The sequence below is a fragment of the Limulus polyphemus genome, unplaced genomic scaffold (assembly GCF_000517525.1).
Source record: "Limulus polyphemus unplaced genomic scaffold, Limulus_polyphemus-2.1.2 Scaffold5506, whole genome shotgun sequence".
NCBI classification, from domain to species: domain Eukaryota; kingdom Metazoa; phylum Arthropoda; class Merostomata; order Xiphosura; family Limulidae; genus Limulus; species Limulus polyphemus.
In genome coordinates, this window is record NW_013671116.1 from 39,139 (window position 1) to 61,819 (window position 22,681).

Here is a 22,681-nt window from a genome sequence, read left to right on the forward strand (position 1 = left end):
CAATCGTTAAATGAATCGCGATATGAATGGTGATAAAAGAGGAATTTAGACTTGAATGAGAATGATGAATTAAGGGCAGCTAAAGAGTTGTATTTAATGTATAACTCGAATAATTAGGATGTATGAAACGTTTTAATACAGCCTATTTATATATCACGGTCTATTAAAACATCTAGTAAGAAATTATTATATTCTATTAAATGATGCTTAGTGATAGAAAGAATTCTAATTTGGTGTTTTTTGGTGTTATGATTTTTAACTTACTCGGTTAACCGTTTTTTTTTGTTTACAAATATTCAAAAACAAAAACAAATTCCAACTTAAGAAATAGTGTATCATGCCATAATAATTCAACTGCGTTAACACATTATTTACTGAAGATATGCTAGGTAAACATTATTTTTTAAACCTACTACTAAAACTTGTTTTTACAACGTATTATTTTAATTCTGTTGTACTTTCTTAAAGGAACGATGCAGAGAGTTACTATAGGACTATAAATAACTGTTTTTATGCTAATTTAATCATTGTTACGTGGAAATGTATTTGGGGCGCTATTAGTACCTTTAATATGAACAATATACACAAAAGTTGTCGGTTATCAGTACTTTACTTTTACGCTACTTTCTTTTAAACACTTAAATACGTATTTTCATATCAAGTTTACTTGAAGAAATTCTCAGACTTGCAATCGTGTTCCAACAAACTTTTGTTTCTAATTCTACTTCAGCAATAAAGAAATGAACATTATAATATTTATAAAAATGTACTTTTTAAGTGAGCAAATTGGAGAGCACAACGTTTCGCTAGTTTAGTCCCATCTAATGACATTTTATAAATTAATAGTATTTTCATGTTTACTTGATGTGATACATGTTAAACATGTTTAACGATTCACTCGAGAAATATGAGTTGCTGTTTTTTTTTTTTGGCATTAAGATTTTTGTTATATCATTGTTAGCACATAAATGTTAAACTTTATATTAAAGTTTAAGGGTTTTTAAGTTATAGAGTGTCCAGAAATTATGTTAAAAATATATTACACGTGCTTTTGAACGTGTTGAAACTCCTACGGGGTCATGATATTCTACGTTTTCTACAACGCACCTCCCTTGGAGATGTTCATTTCTTCTCTTTCTGAAATACAAGCAAACAGTATTATAACACAATTTCCGGGCATCCTATATATAATGTACATACAATGACTGTGTCTAGGTCTAGCGTCGCCTAGTGGTTAGCGTGCTGGGATGCGGATCGGAAAGCTCGGGGTTCGTGCCGCGATATGCCACTGAACACGCTCCGTACTTTCATTTGTGAGGAGATTATAAACGTCACGTTATCCGGTCAAAAGTGATCACGTAGGAGTGTTGATGCTGTTGACTGGTGGTTTCCATCCTTCTAGTCAGTAGTTTTAAGTTAGAAATGGCCATACCTCAGTATTAAAATATCTGACGTCACCATTTAGCCCATGTCACATAAGGTTGAAAATATCAAAAATCACTAGATCAAACTATATAACAAACTTGAAGATAAATACGATGATAAGGATTTTTTCTTTTTAATGAAATTTGATATAGAATTTATTGTAATAGATAACTGTTTAATTTACAAGAGACCTGATGACTCAGTCATGAATCAAAGGTTGTTATTATTATTATTATTTAGCATTTTTCTGCGCTAGTAACTTTCGTTCACAGTTAAGAATCAAGGAATGGCTTAGGTCTTGCCTAACTTGAGTATTAGCTAAACGTCAAACATCTAAACAAAGCGCATACCCGTGTATTAGCTATACCTTAAACATGTAAACAAAGCGCATACCCGTGTATTAGCTATACCTTAAACACTTAAGCAAACTGAATTATTTGTTTATGTTAGAACAAAGCAACATTGAGCTATCTACTGGGCCCACCGCGGGGATTCGAACCCCGGATTTTATCGTTGTAAGTCCGTAAACTTACTATTGTCCCACCGAGGGAGAGCAAAGTGCATGATTAGCTATATCTCAAACACTTAACCAAAGTTCGTGCCCGTGTATTAGCTATACCTTAAACATCTAAACAAAGTGCATACCCGTGTATTAGTTATGTTTCAAACAATTAAACAAAATGCATATCCGTGTATTAGTTATTGTATACCTAAACATCTAAACAAGGTGGATACCTGTGTGTTAGCTATATCTCAAGCACTTAAGCAAAGTGCATATTCATGTATTAGCTATACGTTAAACATCAAAACAAAGAGCATATCACGAGCATTAGCTAAACTAAAGCAAGAAACACGGGTGTTTTAAAACAACGTAATGTGTTATATGTTTGAAACACAATCAAATACACTACTATTCCAAAGCTCGTCATACAAAATTTTAAACCGATACAATAATAACTTATTGTATACTGATAAAACTGTCCACTTTATAAAATTTTCATTTAATTTCACTAAAATTATATTTATTCCGCATAAATAATGAAGCAACAAAATAGTAATTTAAAGCGATCCTATCCACCCCCCCCAGAAAAAAAACTTTTAACCGTAGAATTACCTTTTAACAAATGTCTGTAAATTATTTTTGCACCAAACTGCTTTTGAGTCAATGATTTTTATCGATTACAGAGTCTGTAATATAATAAGAATTACATAAATAAGTAAATAAAGATATAATCAAAATTGAAATTAATTCTACTACTTACTGAAGGGGCCTGCCACCCAGTGGCACATTAGTATGTCTGCGGATTTACAACGCTAGAAACCGGGTTTCGATACCCATGGTGGGCAAAGCACAGATAGCCCATTGTGTAGCTTTGTGCTTAATTTTAAACAAACAAACAAACTGAAGGGGCCCTTTAAGTTTTTTTTACATAGTAAAAGCATAAATATATATGTTTTATTCATTCTTTTAACAAACAAAAATATATTATTACTCAGTATGATGTAATCTGATGACCTCACGGGTATTGAACGGCATATAAATAAGCTAGCAATTTGAGGGTTAAGTTAGAACAGAATTACTTAAAATAGTTTTACATTTATGTTCTCTGACAAAGATTTTAGAGAACATGACAATGGTTTTAGCAACATCTGATCGCTACTCAGACATCTAACGTATTCGTGAAAAATTAATTACGCCATTGCTCAAAAATCTGTATATTCACGAGCACATCTTAGTATGGGATAACCACGTATTTCTTATCTCGCACTTGGTCATGTGCTGAATATTCGGTTCAAATAATGGTTGAAGACGGCTTGAATGATTATAGACGTTTCAACATCTTACAGTGTTGACAAATGACACTTTAAAACATAAATAAATTTACTTTAAAGCTCTTACAACCAGCTGGGTTCTCGATAATGTAAGATTTTCAAAGCCATTAATGAACGGATGTTGATAATGTCAAGATTTTCCCTGGTATACGCATAGGATTAAAGTTTAAACGATAATTAAAATTTATTAGACAGGGCGTTGGCGTTACAAACTGACGCTCGGTTCGTTTCGTGTGTTGGGACCGAGGATCAGTGGTTTGCGTTTAGTAGCTGCAAAAGCTCACTTCGTACATTGGGGCGTTGAGCTATAACAGCGACGATTAAATCTAACTGTTCGATTAGACAAGAGTAGCTAAAGAGTTGGCGGTGGATTATGTTGACTAGCTGCCTTTCCTCTAGCCTATCGATTCAATGTTAGGGACGACTAGTGCAGATATCCCATTGTGCAATTTTGAGAATTTTTTTTAAAAAAAACAAACAAACTATAAATTTGGGTTGGGAGTGTTTGACAAACTGTTAGTGAACAAAATATTCAAAGCCCAAAGCACATTTATCAATAGTGATTAAGACAGCGGTTCTTACATAACCCTTTGGTTGCGACCCAAAACTGGGACGCAAGGGTCTCCAGTGACCGTCCGAACTTTCCTTTGTAATCCAACATGGCTGCTCCAAGGGAGTCTATTTGAAGGCATGGGTCGCCGAGCTAGCCCCACGACCACAATTTGGGTCGCAGCCAATAAAGTTTAAGAACCACTTGATTAAGAGCTATAGAAAAGAAGTGTGGCTTTTGTGATACTCAACTAATGCTATAAAGGAGGTCACTTTACAAAAACATTTTTATTAAAACTTTAAGTATCAAATTAGTGCATATATGTGTAAGAATTTAATATCAACATTTATACTATCTTTCCTTTGAATTTTCATATGAACAACGTCTTTACTCTCAGAGTCTCCACTACGGAGCAGCCTTTGGAATAGTTTTTACTTCGTTATAAATTATTTTAATGGTGTTAATTACAGTTTTATTTATTTACAAGAACGAAATCCCACGAAACTTCAACGGGATTCTTTCTGTTACCTTCGTGTATGATGGATTCGTAAAAAGACGTGTCCTGTTTCTAAATCTCTCTGTATTCTAACTTGAAATATCTAATGATTTGGACTTCTTGCACACTTTTTGACGTTAAATAGGATACTAACTGCTTAGAAGATGGCAGTGATGGAGATAGATATCACTAAAATAACCGTGAGTGACGAACTTCTATGTGCAATAGAAATAAATTTGCATGTTACAGAATCGTTTTCACAAACTTTCTTGGCGTACAAATTGCAGAATTTACATGTTTACTATCGATTTTACGCTTCTTTTCGCTTTTGTTCTCTAAGGAAATTTAGAATAATATTACACACGAGCTATTTTCCTTACGTTACAAGTTTTCTTCGTCACTGGTCAAATAATAATAATGCACAGCATACTCGAGAGTTCCTAATTCTGAAATGAAGCACGCTTAAATGAGCAAATACATGTAAACGTTTTTCCTAATTATACCTAACAGTTTAAATTGCACTTGCTTGCAAGTATTAAAGTGGATTAGATCGTTAAGTATAAATAATAAAACCTGAGGCTATTATTTTATTTTTTGTTTTGTTTATAATTAAGCACAAAGCTACACAATAGGCTACCTGTGCTCTGTCCACCATGGGTATCGAAACCCGGATTCTAGCGTTGTAAGTCCACAGACATACCGCTGTGCTACTGGAGGGGGGCTATTGCGTTAGTATAATTAGACAAGTAATGAACAGTATTATACTGGTGTACTTGGACACGTTTGTCTCATCCGGAGAGTGATCTTGATCTTATAATAATATCACCAGAATAATGTAGAAGGGGATTAAAGTGCAATACCCGACTGCTGAATTAACTAATATTTCCAATATGCTATATTTCTTATAACAATCTACACAAAATAAATTGGAGCTTAATCCGAGTTGTGACTCTGTGCACGCTTCACATCTTCAGCTGTGGGAAAAATACAGCTATGGCAGTCAATTTCGCTATTCGATTAAGAGCAACGGCATAGACAGCGAATGTAGCTGATTAGTTACCCTCCCTCTGATCAGCAATTCTAAATTAGGGATCGCCGTTCTTTTACTTTAGGGGGATTATATTTGTTTTTGGCGCAAAGATACACAGTTGGCTATATGCGCCTGTCCAAAGCACGTCTCGATCTAGCCGCGCCGAGGCATGCATAGCATAAAGTGCCTTTCAGATCGAAAGCATCAAATACCAACATAAGGTGATACTAAAATTTAACCTGTTTTGATTTTTACGCATCATTTTGGTTGCTTCCATGGAATTTCTTTAAAAACTTATCCTTTTTCTGTTCCATGACCAGATGGTTAGGACGCTCGACTCGCAACCTGAGGGTCGCGGGTTCGAATCCCCGTCCCACCAAACATGCTCGCTCTTTCAGTCGTGGGGGCGATATAATGTGATATAGTCAAGCCCACTATTCGTTGGTTAAAGAATAGCCAAAGAGTTGGCGGTGGGTGGTGATGACTAGCTGCCTTCTCTCTAGTCTTACACTGCTAAATTAGGGACGGCTAGCGCAGATACCCTTGTGTAGCTTTGCGCGAAATTCAAAAACAAACCCTTTTCTGTTTGAGTTATCTTAAGATTAAAGGCGGTGAATTCCCACAGAAAGCTATACGTTTTTTTTATTATTCCTAAGGTTTCGAAATATATATTTTTCTTCTCTTTTATATTTTGACTGCTATTTTCTCATAAAAAAGAAAGAAAAACCATGAATTTAGCTATTCTTCAAATCAGTTTTTCGTTGATGTTAATTTCCTATTTATTCTTACCACAAAGGCATTAAATGTCATATTTTCTCGAACATTTTTTCTGATGCCTGTTAGGCTTAGTGTTTCTGATTACACAACTTTTACCCAGCTCATGGAAAGCATTTTAAGAGAAGTATTTAAAGACTGCTATAATGACAGTTTCTAATTTCTTTGTTTGTTTCGAATATTCATGCAAAGCTACTCAAAGACTATCTGCGCTAGCCGTCCCTAATTTTTATCCGATAGACTATCAGTTTTTTGGGTTACTCTAATCGAATAGCCGAATTAGATATTCGCTCTTATAAGGCATCCTGGACCTAATGTGCAGAGCACGATTTTGAGGTAATGGAACGCGATACACGGCCCTTCGGATTCAGGCCCGGCCTGGCCAGATGGTTAGGGCGTTCGACTTGCAACTTGAGGGTCGCAGGTTAGAATCTCCGTCCCACCAAACATGCTCGCCCTTTCAACCGTGGGGGCGTTATAATGTAAAAGTGAAGCCTACTATTCGTTGGTAAAAGAGTAGCCCAAGAGTTGGCGGTGGGTGGTGATGACTAGCTGCCTTCCTTCTAGTCTTACAGTGCCAAATTAGGGACGGCTAGCGCAGATAGCCCCCCGTGTAGCTTTGCGCGAAATTCAAAACAAACAAACCTTCGGATTCATAGTCCGACAAGCTAACCACTAGACCACGACCAGACCATTATATTGACAGATGGTGGACTTATGCTGCCCACTTCTCTTCATCAAGGTAATTACCGCAAAGTTATGTTCATCATCAACCTGATATTAAATTTTCAGGAGGTGTCATAATAAAGTAAGCTCTTACTTTGCTTTTATATCTTTGAAGAATTGCTTTTAAAATAGATTTTTAGTTAATGTCTCGAATTATGTTTTAACGAATTAATAATGTTATTTCTCATTAAAATATTTTTCATTTGAATAACACTAATCCCATTAAAATTAAATTTGGTCATATATTAATTTTGATAATGTGTGTTTTGAGTTACTGAAATCATTTTCATTATGAGAGTATTCTTCAAAAATAATTTTGAATAAACTCTACCTAAGATTGCATTGCGCCCCCAGTGGCACAGAAGGAATGTCTGCGGACTTACAACGCTAGAATCCGGGTTTCGATACCCGTGATGGGCAGAGCACAGACAGCTCATTGTGTAACTTTGTGCTTAATAACAAACAAACACATAGATTGCATTTGCAAAAATTTTAAATAACATATATCCAAGAAACTCAAAAAACGGGAGATATTCTATCTCAAACGCTGAAAGGCGTTTTATTATGACTGAAAAAAAAACCTTCATTTATAATTAGTTTTCTTAGATTACTTATATCACATTTCTTTGATAATTTTAATTTGATGAAGTTTGGGATTTTTGTCGTTGTTTTCTTCGTTTGTTTATTGTTAAGTACAAAGGTACACAATGGAGTATCTTTGTTGAGCCCACCACGGGTATTGAAGCTCGATTTTTAGCGTTATAAGTCTTTATTTAGACTTACCGCTGTGCCATTGAAGCTGTTTTCCTCGTAAGTTCCTGTTTATAAAAAAAAATATGTAAAAGACTTCTATTTTTGACATCCCTGGAACTGTGCTAATCCAAAAGAACAAGATTCACATAAGAAAATACTATATTCTTGATTTTTGTTTTCCAGAAGTTTTAAAAACTTCAAGACATCTTGCAAGTAGTTATGTTCCCTTTGGGTAACTGAAGTATTAATTGCTAGCAATATTTTGCTCTTGTGGTATCTTACATGATACTTTACTCTTACATTTGCCCCCCGATGGGATAACGATAAGCCTGTGGACTTACGACGTTGAAACCGGGGGTTCGTTTACCTCGTTGGACACAGCAGATAGCCCAAAGTGGCTTTGCTGTATAACAAACCAATGAAGAAGCTTTCACACTCAAACATAACCATTAAAAATGAATTAATTCCGTTTACAACTAGTGTAATTTAATTTCACTCCTGTAGCCAGGTAGTAAGCGATGTGATCGACCTATAAGTGCCTTTGGTAACTATTTTGGTGCAAGAATTTGAATAGACTAATCAACGTTGCACATAGAACATTAATTCTCTTAGATTACATTATCAGCTACGAATTATGTTATAAATTTGAAAAGCTGTAGATATCTGAAAACTCTGGCAGAATAAATCGATTCCCTTAAGCATTTGAGACATTAGAAAATTAGAGCATTTACTTCCCTGTCCCTAGATTTGTTTAGAACTAAAAGACAACGTTGAACTGACCCACCAGTTACATGCACTCAGACTTACACCACCCGACATTTATTAAGAAAAAAAGGAAAGGACATTCCACAAAAGTTAATTTTTAAGGTGGTAATTATACAAACACGTATTCTTTTACGTTTTGCTGTTCTTGATACGAATATTCGTTTACTTTTTGGTAGTCTGTAACGAACTGTGTAAAGTTGGATGAATGTAATCAATATGTTAAATCAGACTCACTTATAACAGATAATTCGTATAAATGTTTTTTTTTTAAGAAGATCAGCAGTAGAATGACATTTCTTTTATGTTTGTTTTATCGAATTTTGTGCAAAGCTCCACGAAAAATACCTGCACTAACCGTCCTTATTTTTAAAGTGATAAATTAGAGGGAAGAAAGCTAGTCATCACCATCCACCGCCAACTGTTGGGCCACTCTTATAAGACCGAATAGTAGCATTTGATCTTCACTCTTAGAAGGCCCGGCATGGCCAGGTGGTTAAGGTGCTCGACTCGCAATCTGAGGGTCGCGGGTTCGAAACCTCGTTACACCAAATATGCTCGCCCTTTCAGCCGTGGGGGCGTTATAATGTGACGATCAATCCCACTATTCGTTAGTAAAAGAGTAGCCCAAGAGTTGGCGGTGGGTGGTGATGACTAGCTGCCTTCCCTTTAGTCTTACACTGCCAAATTAGGGACGGCTAGCGCAGATAGCCCTCGTGTAGCTTTGCGCGAAATTCAAAACAAACAAACACTCTTATAATCCAATCATGGTTCCAAAATGTGCCAACATGACACGAACTACGCAACCCCCAGATCCACATTTTCAGCAACCTAACCAGTTGGTGCATCCAGCCCCTTAATATTATTATTAGGTATTAATTATTGATAAGGACTTCTAAGTTCTATAACATACTTCTTTAAACCCTTTCTTGTAGATAAACAAGGCATTGTTCTTCGAGAGTCCAAGCATGTTCACAATGAGAACAACAATGGCCACCAAAAATTTAGTGAGACAAAACAAAGTGAGGGTAAGTTAAGGTCTTGATTTCAAACTATATGCGCAATAAAAGGATGTTAAAATAATAAAACACGTATTTATATTCATTATTATTTGCAAAATGTTTTAGTTTTGTAAAAATAACAAATACAGAGTGTCCCTAAAAATGCATACACACTTTAGTCACTTATTTCTTTATTAGAAAAGCACACAGATGTACAGTTGCAAACCCATTGTTGTATTGTTTGTCTTAAAGTCACAAATGTTCAAAGTGTCCACCATTAGCGTCAATGCATCGTTGAAAACGACGCACAACAGAGCAGCATACTTCTTGCACTGTTGTTGCTGAAATAGCAACGCAGGCAAATTCAGTTTCGTGCTTCAGATCCTGCAGTGTTCTGGGCTTCCTGGCATACACAGTGTTTTTTAGAGTACCCCAGTAGTAAAAGTCTGGTGGTGTTAAGTCAAGAGATCGGAGTGGATACTCTACACTTCCCCTCCATCCTACTCATCTTTCCATGGAAACGAGCATTGAGGAAGTTTCTCACATTTTGTTTTACGTGGGTAGTGCCGTCTAGTGGGGTGTAACAGTATTAAACGTCACTCATGTAATTTCTAAAATAAAATAAAAATAATACCAACACTCTGTCTTTACTTTTACGTATATTATAAACATCCGAAATGTGTATACATTTTTCAGGTACACTCTGTACTTGGTCATAATACAGTTGAATCTATTACATTAATAATTAATAAAATATATATAGAGACAAACGTAACTTAACAAAAATAACATATTAGGGTAAAAATGTGTTTTCAAATTATATGTGTGGTGTTTCGAAATATCTTTTTACTCACCTTGTAAAATTCAAGAACATAGAGAATTCCGCTCCTCGTCAGTAACTCTAGACAAGGGAAATGTAAAGAATAAGGTTAGACTTTGTATAGTAGTTAAATGTATATTATGTGTATAATGTTTCGAAATACCTTTTATTCACACAGTAATCATATATTTATATAGATTGGGCTTCACATTTATTTTGTAGTATTTTAAACAGTTTGACTGGCTAAATAATTCACAAGAATAAATTAGTAGCATCAATAATACCTATTCTTGAAATTCTTACATAAGTGTGGGATTACTGTGTGAGCAAAAAACATTTCAAAATACCATATATATAGTATACGCTCCACTACTATATGAAACCTAATCTTATCCTGTCGATTTGTGTTCGCACAGCGTTACTAAGGAGATGTAGTTATGAGAAAATGGTATAATTCAGTGTCAAGGGTTATATCGAGAGATAGATTAGGCTTCGCATGTATTTTTTTAGTATTTAAATGGTCTGTCTGCCTGAATAATTCAGAAAAATAAATGAGTAGCATTAATGCTTCATACTGTTGAAATTCCTAGTGATTTTTTTTTCAGTCTAGTCTCGTTTCCTCCTACACATCAAACTCTCAGGCAAAGAATGTATAGATTCCTGCCGTCTTGTCGGGTCCTTTTTTTACTTTATATTTTGTTTTCACTATGCATACCTATACCACGAAGGGGATAATTCTTCACTTCCGATCATCCCTCCATACCTAACTGCCACTTCATTTCCGATCATCCCTGCATACCCAACTCCCAAATATCTGCCAAGTCTATCCGATCCATATAATATACATTCCACTACTATATGAAGTCTAGTCTTATTATTTTGATCTGCTCTTGTACAAGGCTTCTGACGAGGAACGTAATTTCCACAAACCAGTACAACTCAGTAACAAATGGTAAATATAATGATACATAGAAGTTCATGCTTATTCTTGGTGTTTTAAATTATTAATGTAGAAGAAATAACTACGGTTAAAATATTATAGAAATGTGTAAGTTTCTGGTATCCGTAGCTAAATGTCAGACATGTATAATCATTGATGCTAAAATATGAAGAATATTAAGTTTTATTTTATTTTTTTCTGTTAGTGAGAGACCTTGGAAACAACCGGTATTTGGCTAAGTGGAGACAATCCCAAGATTTGAAGCAAGAACCAAATGAGCAAAAACCACACATAACAGAAAAAACTGAACTGGATATTCCACCCTTGGGGATTCATAGAACAAACATAAAAAACGACGAAAGCGTTTATGAATATGAACAAAACAATGAGCAGAAGAAGAATGCTGACAGTTGGGAGTCTCCTGATATCCAAGACAGAGCCGAGGTAAAAAATAATTTACACTTACCAATCCACACTGTTTGTAAAGTGTGTATGTTTCAACTAGTATATAAAAATAAAAAAACACTGAATAATTATTAGACTAGTAACTTTTGTATTATTTTAAGAATATCTAAAAATGCTGTACGTAGTTTTATTGCGTGTGTTGTCTTGCTGAATAATAGTTTCTTTTATGATAATTATTGAATATTTCTGGGAAATATAACATTGAAAACAAAAACTTGAGCAATGTTGATGATCTAAACTCCTAATAGACCATTTGGGGTTTTACTGTGTAAGGAAAAGGGTTCTAAGCCTAAGCATTATAAATAAAATAGCCTTTAACACATCTGGAGTCGAGGTCATTTTTACTGTTCATTGGTTAAAGTTTACTAGCCTTGTGGTTGTCTAAAGTTTTCAAGCTCCAACAACTTTGCTGTGTTAACCAAACAGGTGTAAATACTAAGGTACACATTTTTTTAAATAAGTGCTACTTTAATAACTTCACGTTGGAAAATATATTCAAAAATGCTTCAATCGTGTTGTCTCAAAATTAACAAAGCGTTTGTTCCGAGTTCAAATTGTCACCAACCATGAGCTAACTATCATTGTCGTAGAGTTAAGTAAATTATGTTTGGTTATTTCTTTGATTTTTTAAATTCGTGTCAACGATCTGTCTTATTACGTGAAATTTATTGCCATTTAGAATAAAATTTTCAAATTAAGGGAGAAACTACGTTTTGTTGTTATGATCATGTAGAATATATTAACATATTAAAATCTGAGTGAATATATAAATATTAAAAGCTAAATGAGTATATAAGTATTAAGAAACAAAGTTAATGTATTTATATGAAAAACTAGGTGAATTTATTAATGTTAAAACCTAAGTGGAAACATTAATATTAAATAGCTAAATGCCCATATTAATATTAAATAGCTAAATGCCCATATTAATATTAAAAATGTAATTGATTTACCTTCTTTGGAAACGTCAATAACATTTTTCTCTGACTTAGAATTCCCGCATCTTATGCTACGTGACAAACCAAACAAATTTTATTCTTATGCCTTAAAAAATAGGTTTAAAATGAAATTGAGTTGTTGATTCATTGTATTAGCATGCATGAGAATACAGCTTTCTGAAGACATGCAAATGTCTCTGTATAAAGGAGTTGGGAAACGTTTAGCGTGACTACTGGATAAAGTGACTGTAAATACAACAATCTATCAAACCTAGACAATTGCATAAAAAACTCTACTGCTTTACCTTAAAATGTAAAATACTTTCAACGACACTTAGGTATACTTTACTGCTTGCCTTAAAACACTTTCAACGACACTTATATATACTTTACTGCTTGCCTTAAAATACTTTCAACGACACTTATATATACTTTACTGCCTTACCTTAAAATGTAAAATACTTTCAACGACACTTATATATACTTTACTGCCTTACCTTAAAATGTAAAAAACTTTCAACGACACTTATATATACTTTACTGCCTTACCTTAAAATGTAAGATACTTTCAACGACACTTATATATACTTTACTGCTTTACCTTAAAATACTTTCAACAACACTTACTACATTTCTAAATTGACTTTAGTTATTCATAGGATTACTACATTTCTAAACAGGCTTTTATATTCACAGGATTACTAAATTTCTAATCCTACTTTAGTTATTCACAGGATTACAACATTTATAAACTGACTTTAGTTATTCACAGGATTACTACATTTATAAACTGACTTTAGTTATTCACAGGATTACTACATTTATAAACTGACTTTAGTTATTCACAGGATTACTACACTTCTAAATTGGCTTCAGTTATTGACAGGATTACTACATTTCTAAACTGACTTTAGTTATTCACAGGAGTTCCACATAAATTTATAAATTGTCTTTCGTTCTTCACAGGATTACTACAGTAAATTTTCAGGCCTCCAGTACTCCCCTGTCGACTTGGCTGAATACATCATGAGGACTGACGACGAGAAAGGCGTAGCAATGGCTATTGATGAATTACTATCTGAAGGAATGGTGGGTTTAAATAAAAATTCTAACAAGTGAACTTAAAAACAAATGTTATTCTGTAAGCTATCATTTATGCCATTCTAGAATGTAATCCTAGTGGTATAGTAACTAAACACACTGTCCATTTATGGTATTACTATTCCTAAGCAATGCTTATACGTAACAGGCTACAGGTGTAAAACTGCATGGAAACTCTTGTCCACTTGGAAATGCTCCTGAGTAATTTGCAGTTACAAGGGTGAAATGCGCTTTAATGTTATATCTGAAAATTACGTTTTGATTGACGTTACAATCGTAAATAGGTGCTATATGTAGAAGCTTCTGCTATACTTAGAAGCATCAATGTCAAATTATATCTAAATATGAGCTTATTCAGGAAGAACATTAACTGTGTTTTGTAAATTTCCAATCAAAAACTACATCAGAGTAAAAGAATGATTTCCACACGGAGTGGTAAAAATCCTTATCTATACTAGGTTAATTTCAGGTTAAGTTCAAAAGTTTCATTGTTCATTCATGTTCGATTGTTGACGAACCGTGAACTAGAAAGTTCAATCTTCCTTTGGAAGTGACTAAACACGTGCCATAATAAAACAAATGAATAAAACAAGTATACTCAGAATTTCTAAAATGTTAGCTTTTCGTCATATTTTAATTACATCCTCACATTGAAAAATAACACACAAAGAGTAACATGTTATGACGTTTTGTGGTATTAAGGTCTTGTAAAACATACGTCTGCTGCATTTGATGCTTAGAACAACTCTGTGACAGTTTGTAAGTTACAATAATGTAGCGAGTCGTTGTCTGTTTGTTTGTTGATAAGCGCAAAATTTCACAATGGGCTATCTGTACCTTACCCAACGCGGGGATCGAAGACCGATTTTTAACATTATCAACCCTCAGGCGTACCGCTGAGTCACCGAAGGGCATCGCTAGGGAATTTCTAATTCTTATTCCTTATTTTCTCGGAAGCAATATCATTTCTAAATAATAAAACGAAAATAAATTTTTGTGCGTCATATGCCTGAAATATATTATTATACATTTATTCTAAGGATTGTTTATAATTAAGACAGGGATTTTTCCAATCATTCTATAAAACAAGTCATATTGTTAGTTGATATTGTTTTACATAGTAATATTAATGACGTCCCCTAGTGGCACAGCGGTATGTCTGCGGAATTACAACGCTAGAATCCGGTGGGCAGAGAACAGATAGGCCATTGTGTAGCTTTGTGCTTAATTACAAACAAAAACAAACAATATTAATGGCAAATGCTGAAATTACACCTGCCAAAACTTTAAATGTTTATACTCTTTAACAGTGCTCGGACTGTGACTCACAGAACTGTGATCACCATAATGCTATTAGAAACCAACGAAACGAGAATCATAACATGAAGAAATACGTGCACGTATTTGATTTTTCTTCGTCAGATGAAAATTGAAAAACTGAAATTGAGCTTTTCTAGTTTTTAGTGACGTACGATAGAGGCGTTGCCTGTACCGGTACAATAGAATGATCCAAGAGTAAATTCTAGAACTGTATCCCTTATTTTCATCTCTTGAAATATACATTAAGTGATTAAAACAGCTGTTTTACTTTGCCGTCATTTGTAGATGGACAGAGAACAAGCAATTGACTACCTGCAAAACGTGAAAACTGAATTAAACTACATGAGAGGACAATATGACATACCGCCACATGTGAAAGAATTCTTAGAAATCAACGAGATGAAAAGAACTGAGTCAGACGATGTTGAGGTCAGTACGTTCCTGGAAAAAAAATAATCTGTTAAATCTTTAATACAATACAATTAGTTCATTAGATAATGTTTCACAAAAGATGACAGAAACAAAGCTATAAAATAAAGATACAATATCATATATTTACATTTTTTAGATAGTCTATTGGAAAATCACATTTCTGGCTTGTTCAGAAAGGTCTTTTTTACGAAATTAAAGTATATTATACTGTAAAAAAAAAAACGAAAACAGATTAACGTTTAACATAAAAACGTTAAAAAGGGCAAAAATGTCACACCACTCATTGCTAAATATCCACGATTGAATGATTAAATTACTCGTGATATTTTTTTTGGATAAGTTACTTGGATAGTATATCCAAAAGGCGACCTTCCCTTCTAATATCCAAAGCTTAACAATAATTAATGTAGTTGGCATGTTCCTGTGATGAATGCAAAAATATTTTTTCAACATGACATATTAATGTAAAGAATCATAGTTTTCATGGATTACTAGAACTGTAGTCCCTACAAATAAGTTACCATTGGATTGAAAGGGTAAAGATGACACAAAAGTTATGGTGGCCTGCATAAGGTACGACACAGGACCGCAACTGAAAGGCTTCTTATTAGCACGGTTCTAATTTATTTAGCTCTTCGATTTAATAATAGTTAGTTTGAAGAAGCATGTGTGATGACCCAGTGTTTGTATATAATGATAGTCAGTTTGGGCAACTGTGTCTAGTGACCCAATGTTTGTATATAATGATAGTTAGTTTGAAGAACCATGTGTGGGGACTCAGTGTTTGTATATAATAATAGTTAGTTTCAAGAAGCATGTGTGGGGACTCAATGTCTCTATATAAAATTAGTTAGTTTGTAGAACCATGTGTGGGGACTCAATGTCTGTATATAATAATAGTTAGTTTGAAGAACCACGCGTGGTGACCCAATGTTTGTATATAATGATAGTTAGTTTGAAGAACTGTGTGTGATAACCTTATTTTTGTATATAATTATAGTTAGTTTGAAGAACTGTGTGTGATAACCTTATTTTTGTATATAATTATAGTTAGTTCAAAGACCCATATGTAGTGACCCAATGTTTCTATATAATGATAGTTAGTTTGAAGAACTGTGTGTAATGTTTCATCTTTTGGATAGAAACAAACTGAGTATGCTAAATTGCCCCGAACTGGATCTGTGTCCGCCTCATGAAGTTGTACAACAGAGTTCTGAGGGTCTAAAATTAACTAACTAAAGTTTATGTATTAAACATGACATGTGAAAATCCAGTTAAGTTTAATGGTTGTTGAGGACAAGAGGGTTTTGTACGAGTGTTGACAAATGTATTGAAATAAAACTGATTTTATATTTAAGACTAATATTTCTGACTAATCCTAAGAAAGAGGAATTTGTCCCTAATTTGCAAACTTACTGACGCCATCATTTATCGTCAGCTTTCTATAGATGTTAATTTATTATTATTTTTTTGGTATTCTGTTTTTATTTTTCAACAGGTGCACAATATATTATAAGATATTCTGATTACATAGAGTCATAGAGTATTGGTATCATAATACGTTATAAGTGTAATGAAAATAGTTGATTAATGAATTTGATGTTAAATGATATCAATAGCTAGTATTTCATTTTTTGTTATTAATTTTTACATAAATGGTTTACTTCAAAATTTCAAGGGAATTCATATTCAATGTGAGTTTATCAATATTTTCTTAAGTTTTACTGGCAGCCACATGCAGTAGGTTTTCAGCATTTCCTGCAATTTAGGTAATCCCTTAAGTTTTCACTGTTTTGACTAATGGTTTAAAAATATTTGGGATGGTGTCAAGAAGAAATGATCCTAGACTAAAATCGAATTGATAATGTTGAGGTTAAGCTTGGATATTCCCGAGATAGTAAATTATAAGTAATAACGTTTTCCTTTTACTGTAATCCCAGTTTCTATCGATAATCTTTTTGTTTTCATTATTGACACTCTTTTCTACGTAATATAATGTCCACGTATGTACGTGAAACGTTCCTTTCTATTTTCTTCGTTTTGTTTCGAATTTTATATTGGAATGTCTTTTACGAGCTCGAAGAAATATTACTGTTTTAGAAAAACAAGTTGAGGCAACAGAATTTATTCATCAAAAACGACAAACAAAAAGAAACCGATGCTCTCAAAGAACCATCAGTAACACGTCCTACTGAGGAACCACAAGTCACAACAGTTATTACTGTAGCTCCTAAGCCTAAACCTAGCGATCAAACTTCTGCTATCGGACAAACTCTGGCCCTTCGTTCCCAACCAACCATACACAAAACTCCCATCTATGACTCAATGAAACTACAACCAGAAATCCATATGGCTATGGCTATGAAAAACCTTCTGGATGCTGGCTCCTTTTATGAAGAATACACCCTGAAAGAAATAATATACCAGTTAGCAAAGGACATGTTCGAACAGAGTATGCTCAGAGGTATTAAATTCAGCTTTTAAAATGTGTGTTACCTGTTTGTTTTTAGTGTGTATTTTTTTTTTTGCTAGCCTTTTACTGTCATTGTAAGTTAAAATTTCGAAACTTCATTTTTATTTATGTCTAAGAGTATTTGGCAGAAATACATGTGTATTCTAGTAGTAGATATTTCATTATATTATCCTATAAACATAGAAAAGTATGCTTTTCTGCAGGTTTTTTTTTTTTTCATTTATATTCCAGTAAGGCCCGGCATGGCCAAGTGGTTAGGGCACTCGACTCGCAATCTGAGGGTTGCGGGTTCGAATCACCGTCCCACCAAACATGCTCGCCCTTTCAGCTGTGGGGGCGTTATAATGTGACGGTCAATCCCACTATTCGTTGGTAAAATAGTAGCCCAAGAGTTGGCGGTGGGTGGTGATGACTAGCTGCCTTCCCTCTAGTCTTACACTGCTAAATTAGGGACGGCTGGCGCAGATAGCCCTCGTGTAGCTTTGCGCGAAATTTAAAAACAAACAAACAAACAATATTCCAGAAAACAACCCAGAATTTACCCCACTACTTATCTTACGTTTTATAAATTCTCTACAATATCATCCTCAGAAAAATATCAATATAAAGATAACGAAAATAAAATTCAACTGTTTTAATCGCCATTAACATTTACATGTAAAAATAACTGTCAGAGACACCTATTTCTCTACCAAAAACACAACAGAAGAACAGTAACGAAAGCGATAAACATAGCGCACTAAAGGTAGGGTACTTCTCTGTACCATCTTCTCATCCTAAGAACGTTTCCTTTCCTGCAATGTTTGGGAAAACGTTTTTGTAAAAATTCTAAAAAGTATCGTTTTCAGTTCACTAATGATTTTAATAATAATCACTTTTTGTTGTTGGAGTTATATTGCTTTGTTTAACGTACAAGGATAAAAGCTTCTTATAAAATTTACATTTATTTGGGCCAATCATGCGCATTGGGATGAAGTTCAAAGTGTTCGGGGTTCAAGATGTGATACTTCTGAACATGCTCAGCACTTTCAGTGTTAAGTCAATTCCAGTATTCGATCTGTAGTGGAGGAGGGAGTGTTGCTAGCTGGCTGTTTGCCGTTCCCTTCTCGTTAGTAGTTCAAAGCTAAGGACAGTTATATCTTAACCCTAGGGGTCTTTGACCTAGTAGTTTTGCCTACTTTATATTGCATTGTTAAACATTACACTTCTTTAATAGTGTATATAAAGACCATTCTTGTTAAATGTTTTGTTGGTGATTTCTTTTTCGTTAAGTACTTGGCTGGTAAATACATTGGATAAATCCATTTATAGGTGACCCAACAGCGGAAGAAGTACTCTCCAAGTTTAGCAACTTTCTTGAGATTCAGGTAGCAACCAACAAGATCTCCAGAGAGATGGAACAGACAATTTTAGGTAGGAAGGGTTGATCTGAATTTTCATTGCAAAAAAAAAAAAAATGTATAATTTCCAGGGTTTTTGTTGTTGTTGTTTTAAAGCAAAGCCACATTAGGCTATCTGTTGTATCCACCGCGGGAAATCGAATCCAGGATTTTAGTGTTATAAATCCGTAAATTTATCTCTGTCCCACAAGAGGACTAGGCGAGGAATATTAGTTAATTTGGGGTGCTCGACTCGCAATCTGCGGGTCGCGGGTTCGAATCCCCGTCACATCAAACATGATCGCCCTTTCAGCCGTGGGGGCGTTATAATGTGACGATCAATCCCACTTTACAATGACAAAAAGTAGAAAACCGTGCGTGTAAATAATACGTACGTAATTCTGTCTCCAACAACAAAAGACACAAGGAACTCTCCATTGAAACACATTCCTTCTTTTCTACCTAGCTGTGCTGTTCACAAAAAGGGTAGATGGATGTCCGCATAAATAATATCTACAGCAAGTTCAATGTAAAATGTAAAATAAATTACTTGAAATTCAAATATTATAAACTTTGGAGACAATAGTCACTTCGCATTCTTTTTAAAGATGAATTTTTCCATAACACTTTACATGCCCTTCAGCAACCATACAAACCAAATAAATCGAAATTCGAAACTTATAAAATATATTTGATCACTTCAATACCAAAATTGATAAATATACTTCTTTCGCTCGGATCACCTTTATCTCCACATGTTAAAATAGTATCTCATTCTTCTTTTAGACATCGTTAGTGCTGCCCTGATTGACAGTTTCAGGGAAAACCCACAGTTTTTCCAGATGAACAACGGAGCTCCTTACGGTGATTCTGTAAGTGGCCAACAGAAGGTGTTAAATACCAACCACGAAATGGAAAATTCGCTCGAGAATAAACGAGATCATTCACCAGTAGAAGGTAACATTTTTTAATCTAATCATACTTTTTCATTCTATCCTTATGGCAACATAGAATTGGATCAAAGATGTCTTTAACGATTTAATAAAAAAAAATCATTCTGCTGATTTGATAGTTGATTTTTTGTCTTATCATTTTTAGACACAGAAAAGTCTGTATTAAGAGTTTCATCTGATTATCCAGACCCAACCTTTATTATCATTGATTTGGTATTATATTAGTTACTGTAATCAGTGTAATTTTCCTTATTCTAAGTTTTTATATACAATTGTAATAAAATTATTTTAAAATGCAACTAATATAACGACAAAAGTTTTGTTCATTTCGCGTGTAAACATTTAATGCTCTGTTATGAAATTCTGAAAATGTTACAGTTTGTTTTGAAGTTACATAGCAGTTTGCTGTTTTGTGTGTAAATCCCTAAGACAACAAGGTGTTACTGTAAACATTACATTGATACTTGCCTTATTGCTTTGTAACGGTTTTCTTTTCCTTCAATAGTTTCAGCAGTTCACTGTTGTCCATTTGATGAAATACAGTATAAACATATAATAACAATAATCAGGTCAACAAATGGTCATTAAATCTTCTGTTCAAAAGTCCAAGAAGTGCAGAAGTCGAGTGCAGAATGTAATCAACAGCTAGAGTAAATTTACCGCCTATCGACGCGCCATCGTGTGACCAAGATGTAAAACAATCCGACTAAACGTGGAGGTTTTTAAGATAACGAACAACAACGCTTTCACTGTTCATGACCAGTAGAGGGCACAGCGAGTTCTTAAAGATAGTGCATGCAAATTATATACACGTAATGGAAATATCAATCTAATAATAGTGAAGTGTTTTCATAATACCGATAGACAAATTACATACATTTAAAGGATCTACAGTATTATTATTTTTAATTTTTTTTTATAAAAGATGGTTTAAAATAATTATAATTGACTTGCTAAGATCAGGTAATATTGTTTACACTTTCCTCCAAAATCTCGTAACTGTGATAAGTCAATGTTTTGCTTCATAAAGATGTACGATATCGACGCCAACATGTGTGATAGTTCTTAAGATAACAAGTGTCAACAGATATTCTTAACTAAATGAATGAGTTTCCAGTAAGAGAATTGAGAAAAAAATCATTTAGTTATTATTATTTTTTATGTGAATTTATATTAATGCAACTACTTAAGACGTAGTAACTATACAATTTTATTTTACTTTCAGGAAAGACAGCCAAACAACAAATGTGCAAGGGGCTTGAAATACACAATTATGATTCACGCTGCTGTGTTTGATCGGTTTGGCTTCATTGTTCCCACTTTCGCTCTCTTTATGATAGATGGCGCTGCTAATTTCTCAACTACGGTGTTTGCGTATGTGACATTGCCCTCAATTTCCAACTCGGACGTTTCTATCTATTTCTGATCTTTATTATGTGTAGGAGTATAGAAATATTTTACTGAAATGTAATGAAAGAGCTTAATGAACACTGTAGAATTATATTAGCTTTCCATGTTTTTAAACATAGGCCTCTTTATCGTATATTGAAAAGTACTAACACGATTATATATTATACTTAAACACAAGTCTTTATGTATATAATATATTCTGTATACTAAAACATTATTCTTATGATTTTTCGTTGTCATTTTTCGTAATATAAAAGTGTCCAATCGTCTTGATTATTTTACCTTATAGTTGTTACCACATATTGATATCTTTTATTCTATTTTTTTCCAAAAAGACAGAAATAAAATCTTTGTTAAATACGAAATACATAACTTAAAAATGAAAGATTACACATATTGTAGACAAATATTGATACCATTGTCTATTTTCCGTGATACATTTGCAAGTAGTCATCTTTTGATGTCACTATTTGAAATGATAATGTGTTGTTTTACTAATTCTAATAATAATTTCTCAAAGTCTTACATAGAAAAGTGTTATGTAAGTTTTACAAGCGACATTCAATAATAAAATTATATGTAGGAAAAAAATTCTGAAATTAGCATTATATTATAATTCTAGTGTACGTTCGATATTTTTAACGGAATTATTCCACCATTAGTGTTACTATGACAATAAGGGTTCTTACATACTCGAACAGTGCTTCGTACGTTTCAAACGCAGAGTTGGATAATATGATTAACAAGTTGTTACGTCATGTATTAATAGAGAGCCAACTGTCTGTGTTTAGTCGTCCGGTGGGTCAACGGTAAATTTATATAAAGGGTTTGAATTCTCACGGTGGATAGGGCACAGACAGCCCATTACGTAGCTTTGCGCTAAAACAAACAACCAAAACTCTGCGATTGAGATTCACGCAAGGTTTGGACTTGAGTTCTTATAGCTAATTTCTATTTGTAGTAATGTAATTGGCAACGATACTGTGGTTACTGTTAATTACATTTAAATATTTGATGAGGAATAAAAGAGAAAAAATATTACAGTAGTTTTTTCTCTCTCTGTCGAGCCAAAAACTATAAATATGAAAGCCGTATAATAG

The 22,681-nt window shown here is 33.8% G+C and overlaps 1 protein-coding gene across 1 annotated transcript in view; it reads left to right on the forward strand.

Annotated features, from left to right (window-relative positions):
* Nucleotides 1–21,545, forward strand: part of LOC106472667 — a gene marked incomplete at its 3' end in the record, with an annotated part of 36,599 nt that extends 15,054 nt beyond the window's left edge. Inside the window, exons 3-11 of the mRNA XM_022401221.1 lie at nucleotides 9,285–9,377; nucleotides 11,316–11,554; nucleotides 13,480–13,602; nucleotides 15,220–15,363; nucleotides 17,467–17,830; nucleotides 19,151–19,252; nucleotides 20,005–20,175; nucleotides 20,317–20,384; nucleotides 21,397–21,545. Of these exons, the coding sequence (XP_022256929.1) occupies nucleotides 9,285–9,377; nucleotides 11,316–11,554; nucleotides 13,480–13,602; nucleotides 15,220–15,363; nucleotides 17,467–17,830; nucleotides 19,151–19,252; nucleotides 20,005–20,175; nucleotides 20,317–20,384; nucleotides 21,397–21,545 (1,453 nt within the window). The remainder of the gene's footprint in view (nucleotides 1–9,284; nucleotides 9,378–11,315; nucleotides 11,555–13,479; nucleotides 13,603–15,219; nucleotides 15,364–17,466; nucleotides 17,831–19,150; nucleotides 19,253–20,004; nucleotides 20,176–20,316; nucleotides 20,385–21,396) is intronic.
* Nucleotides 21,546–22,681: the final 1,136 nt, after the last annotated feature.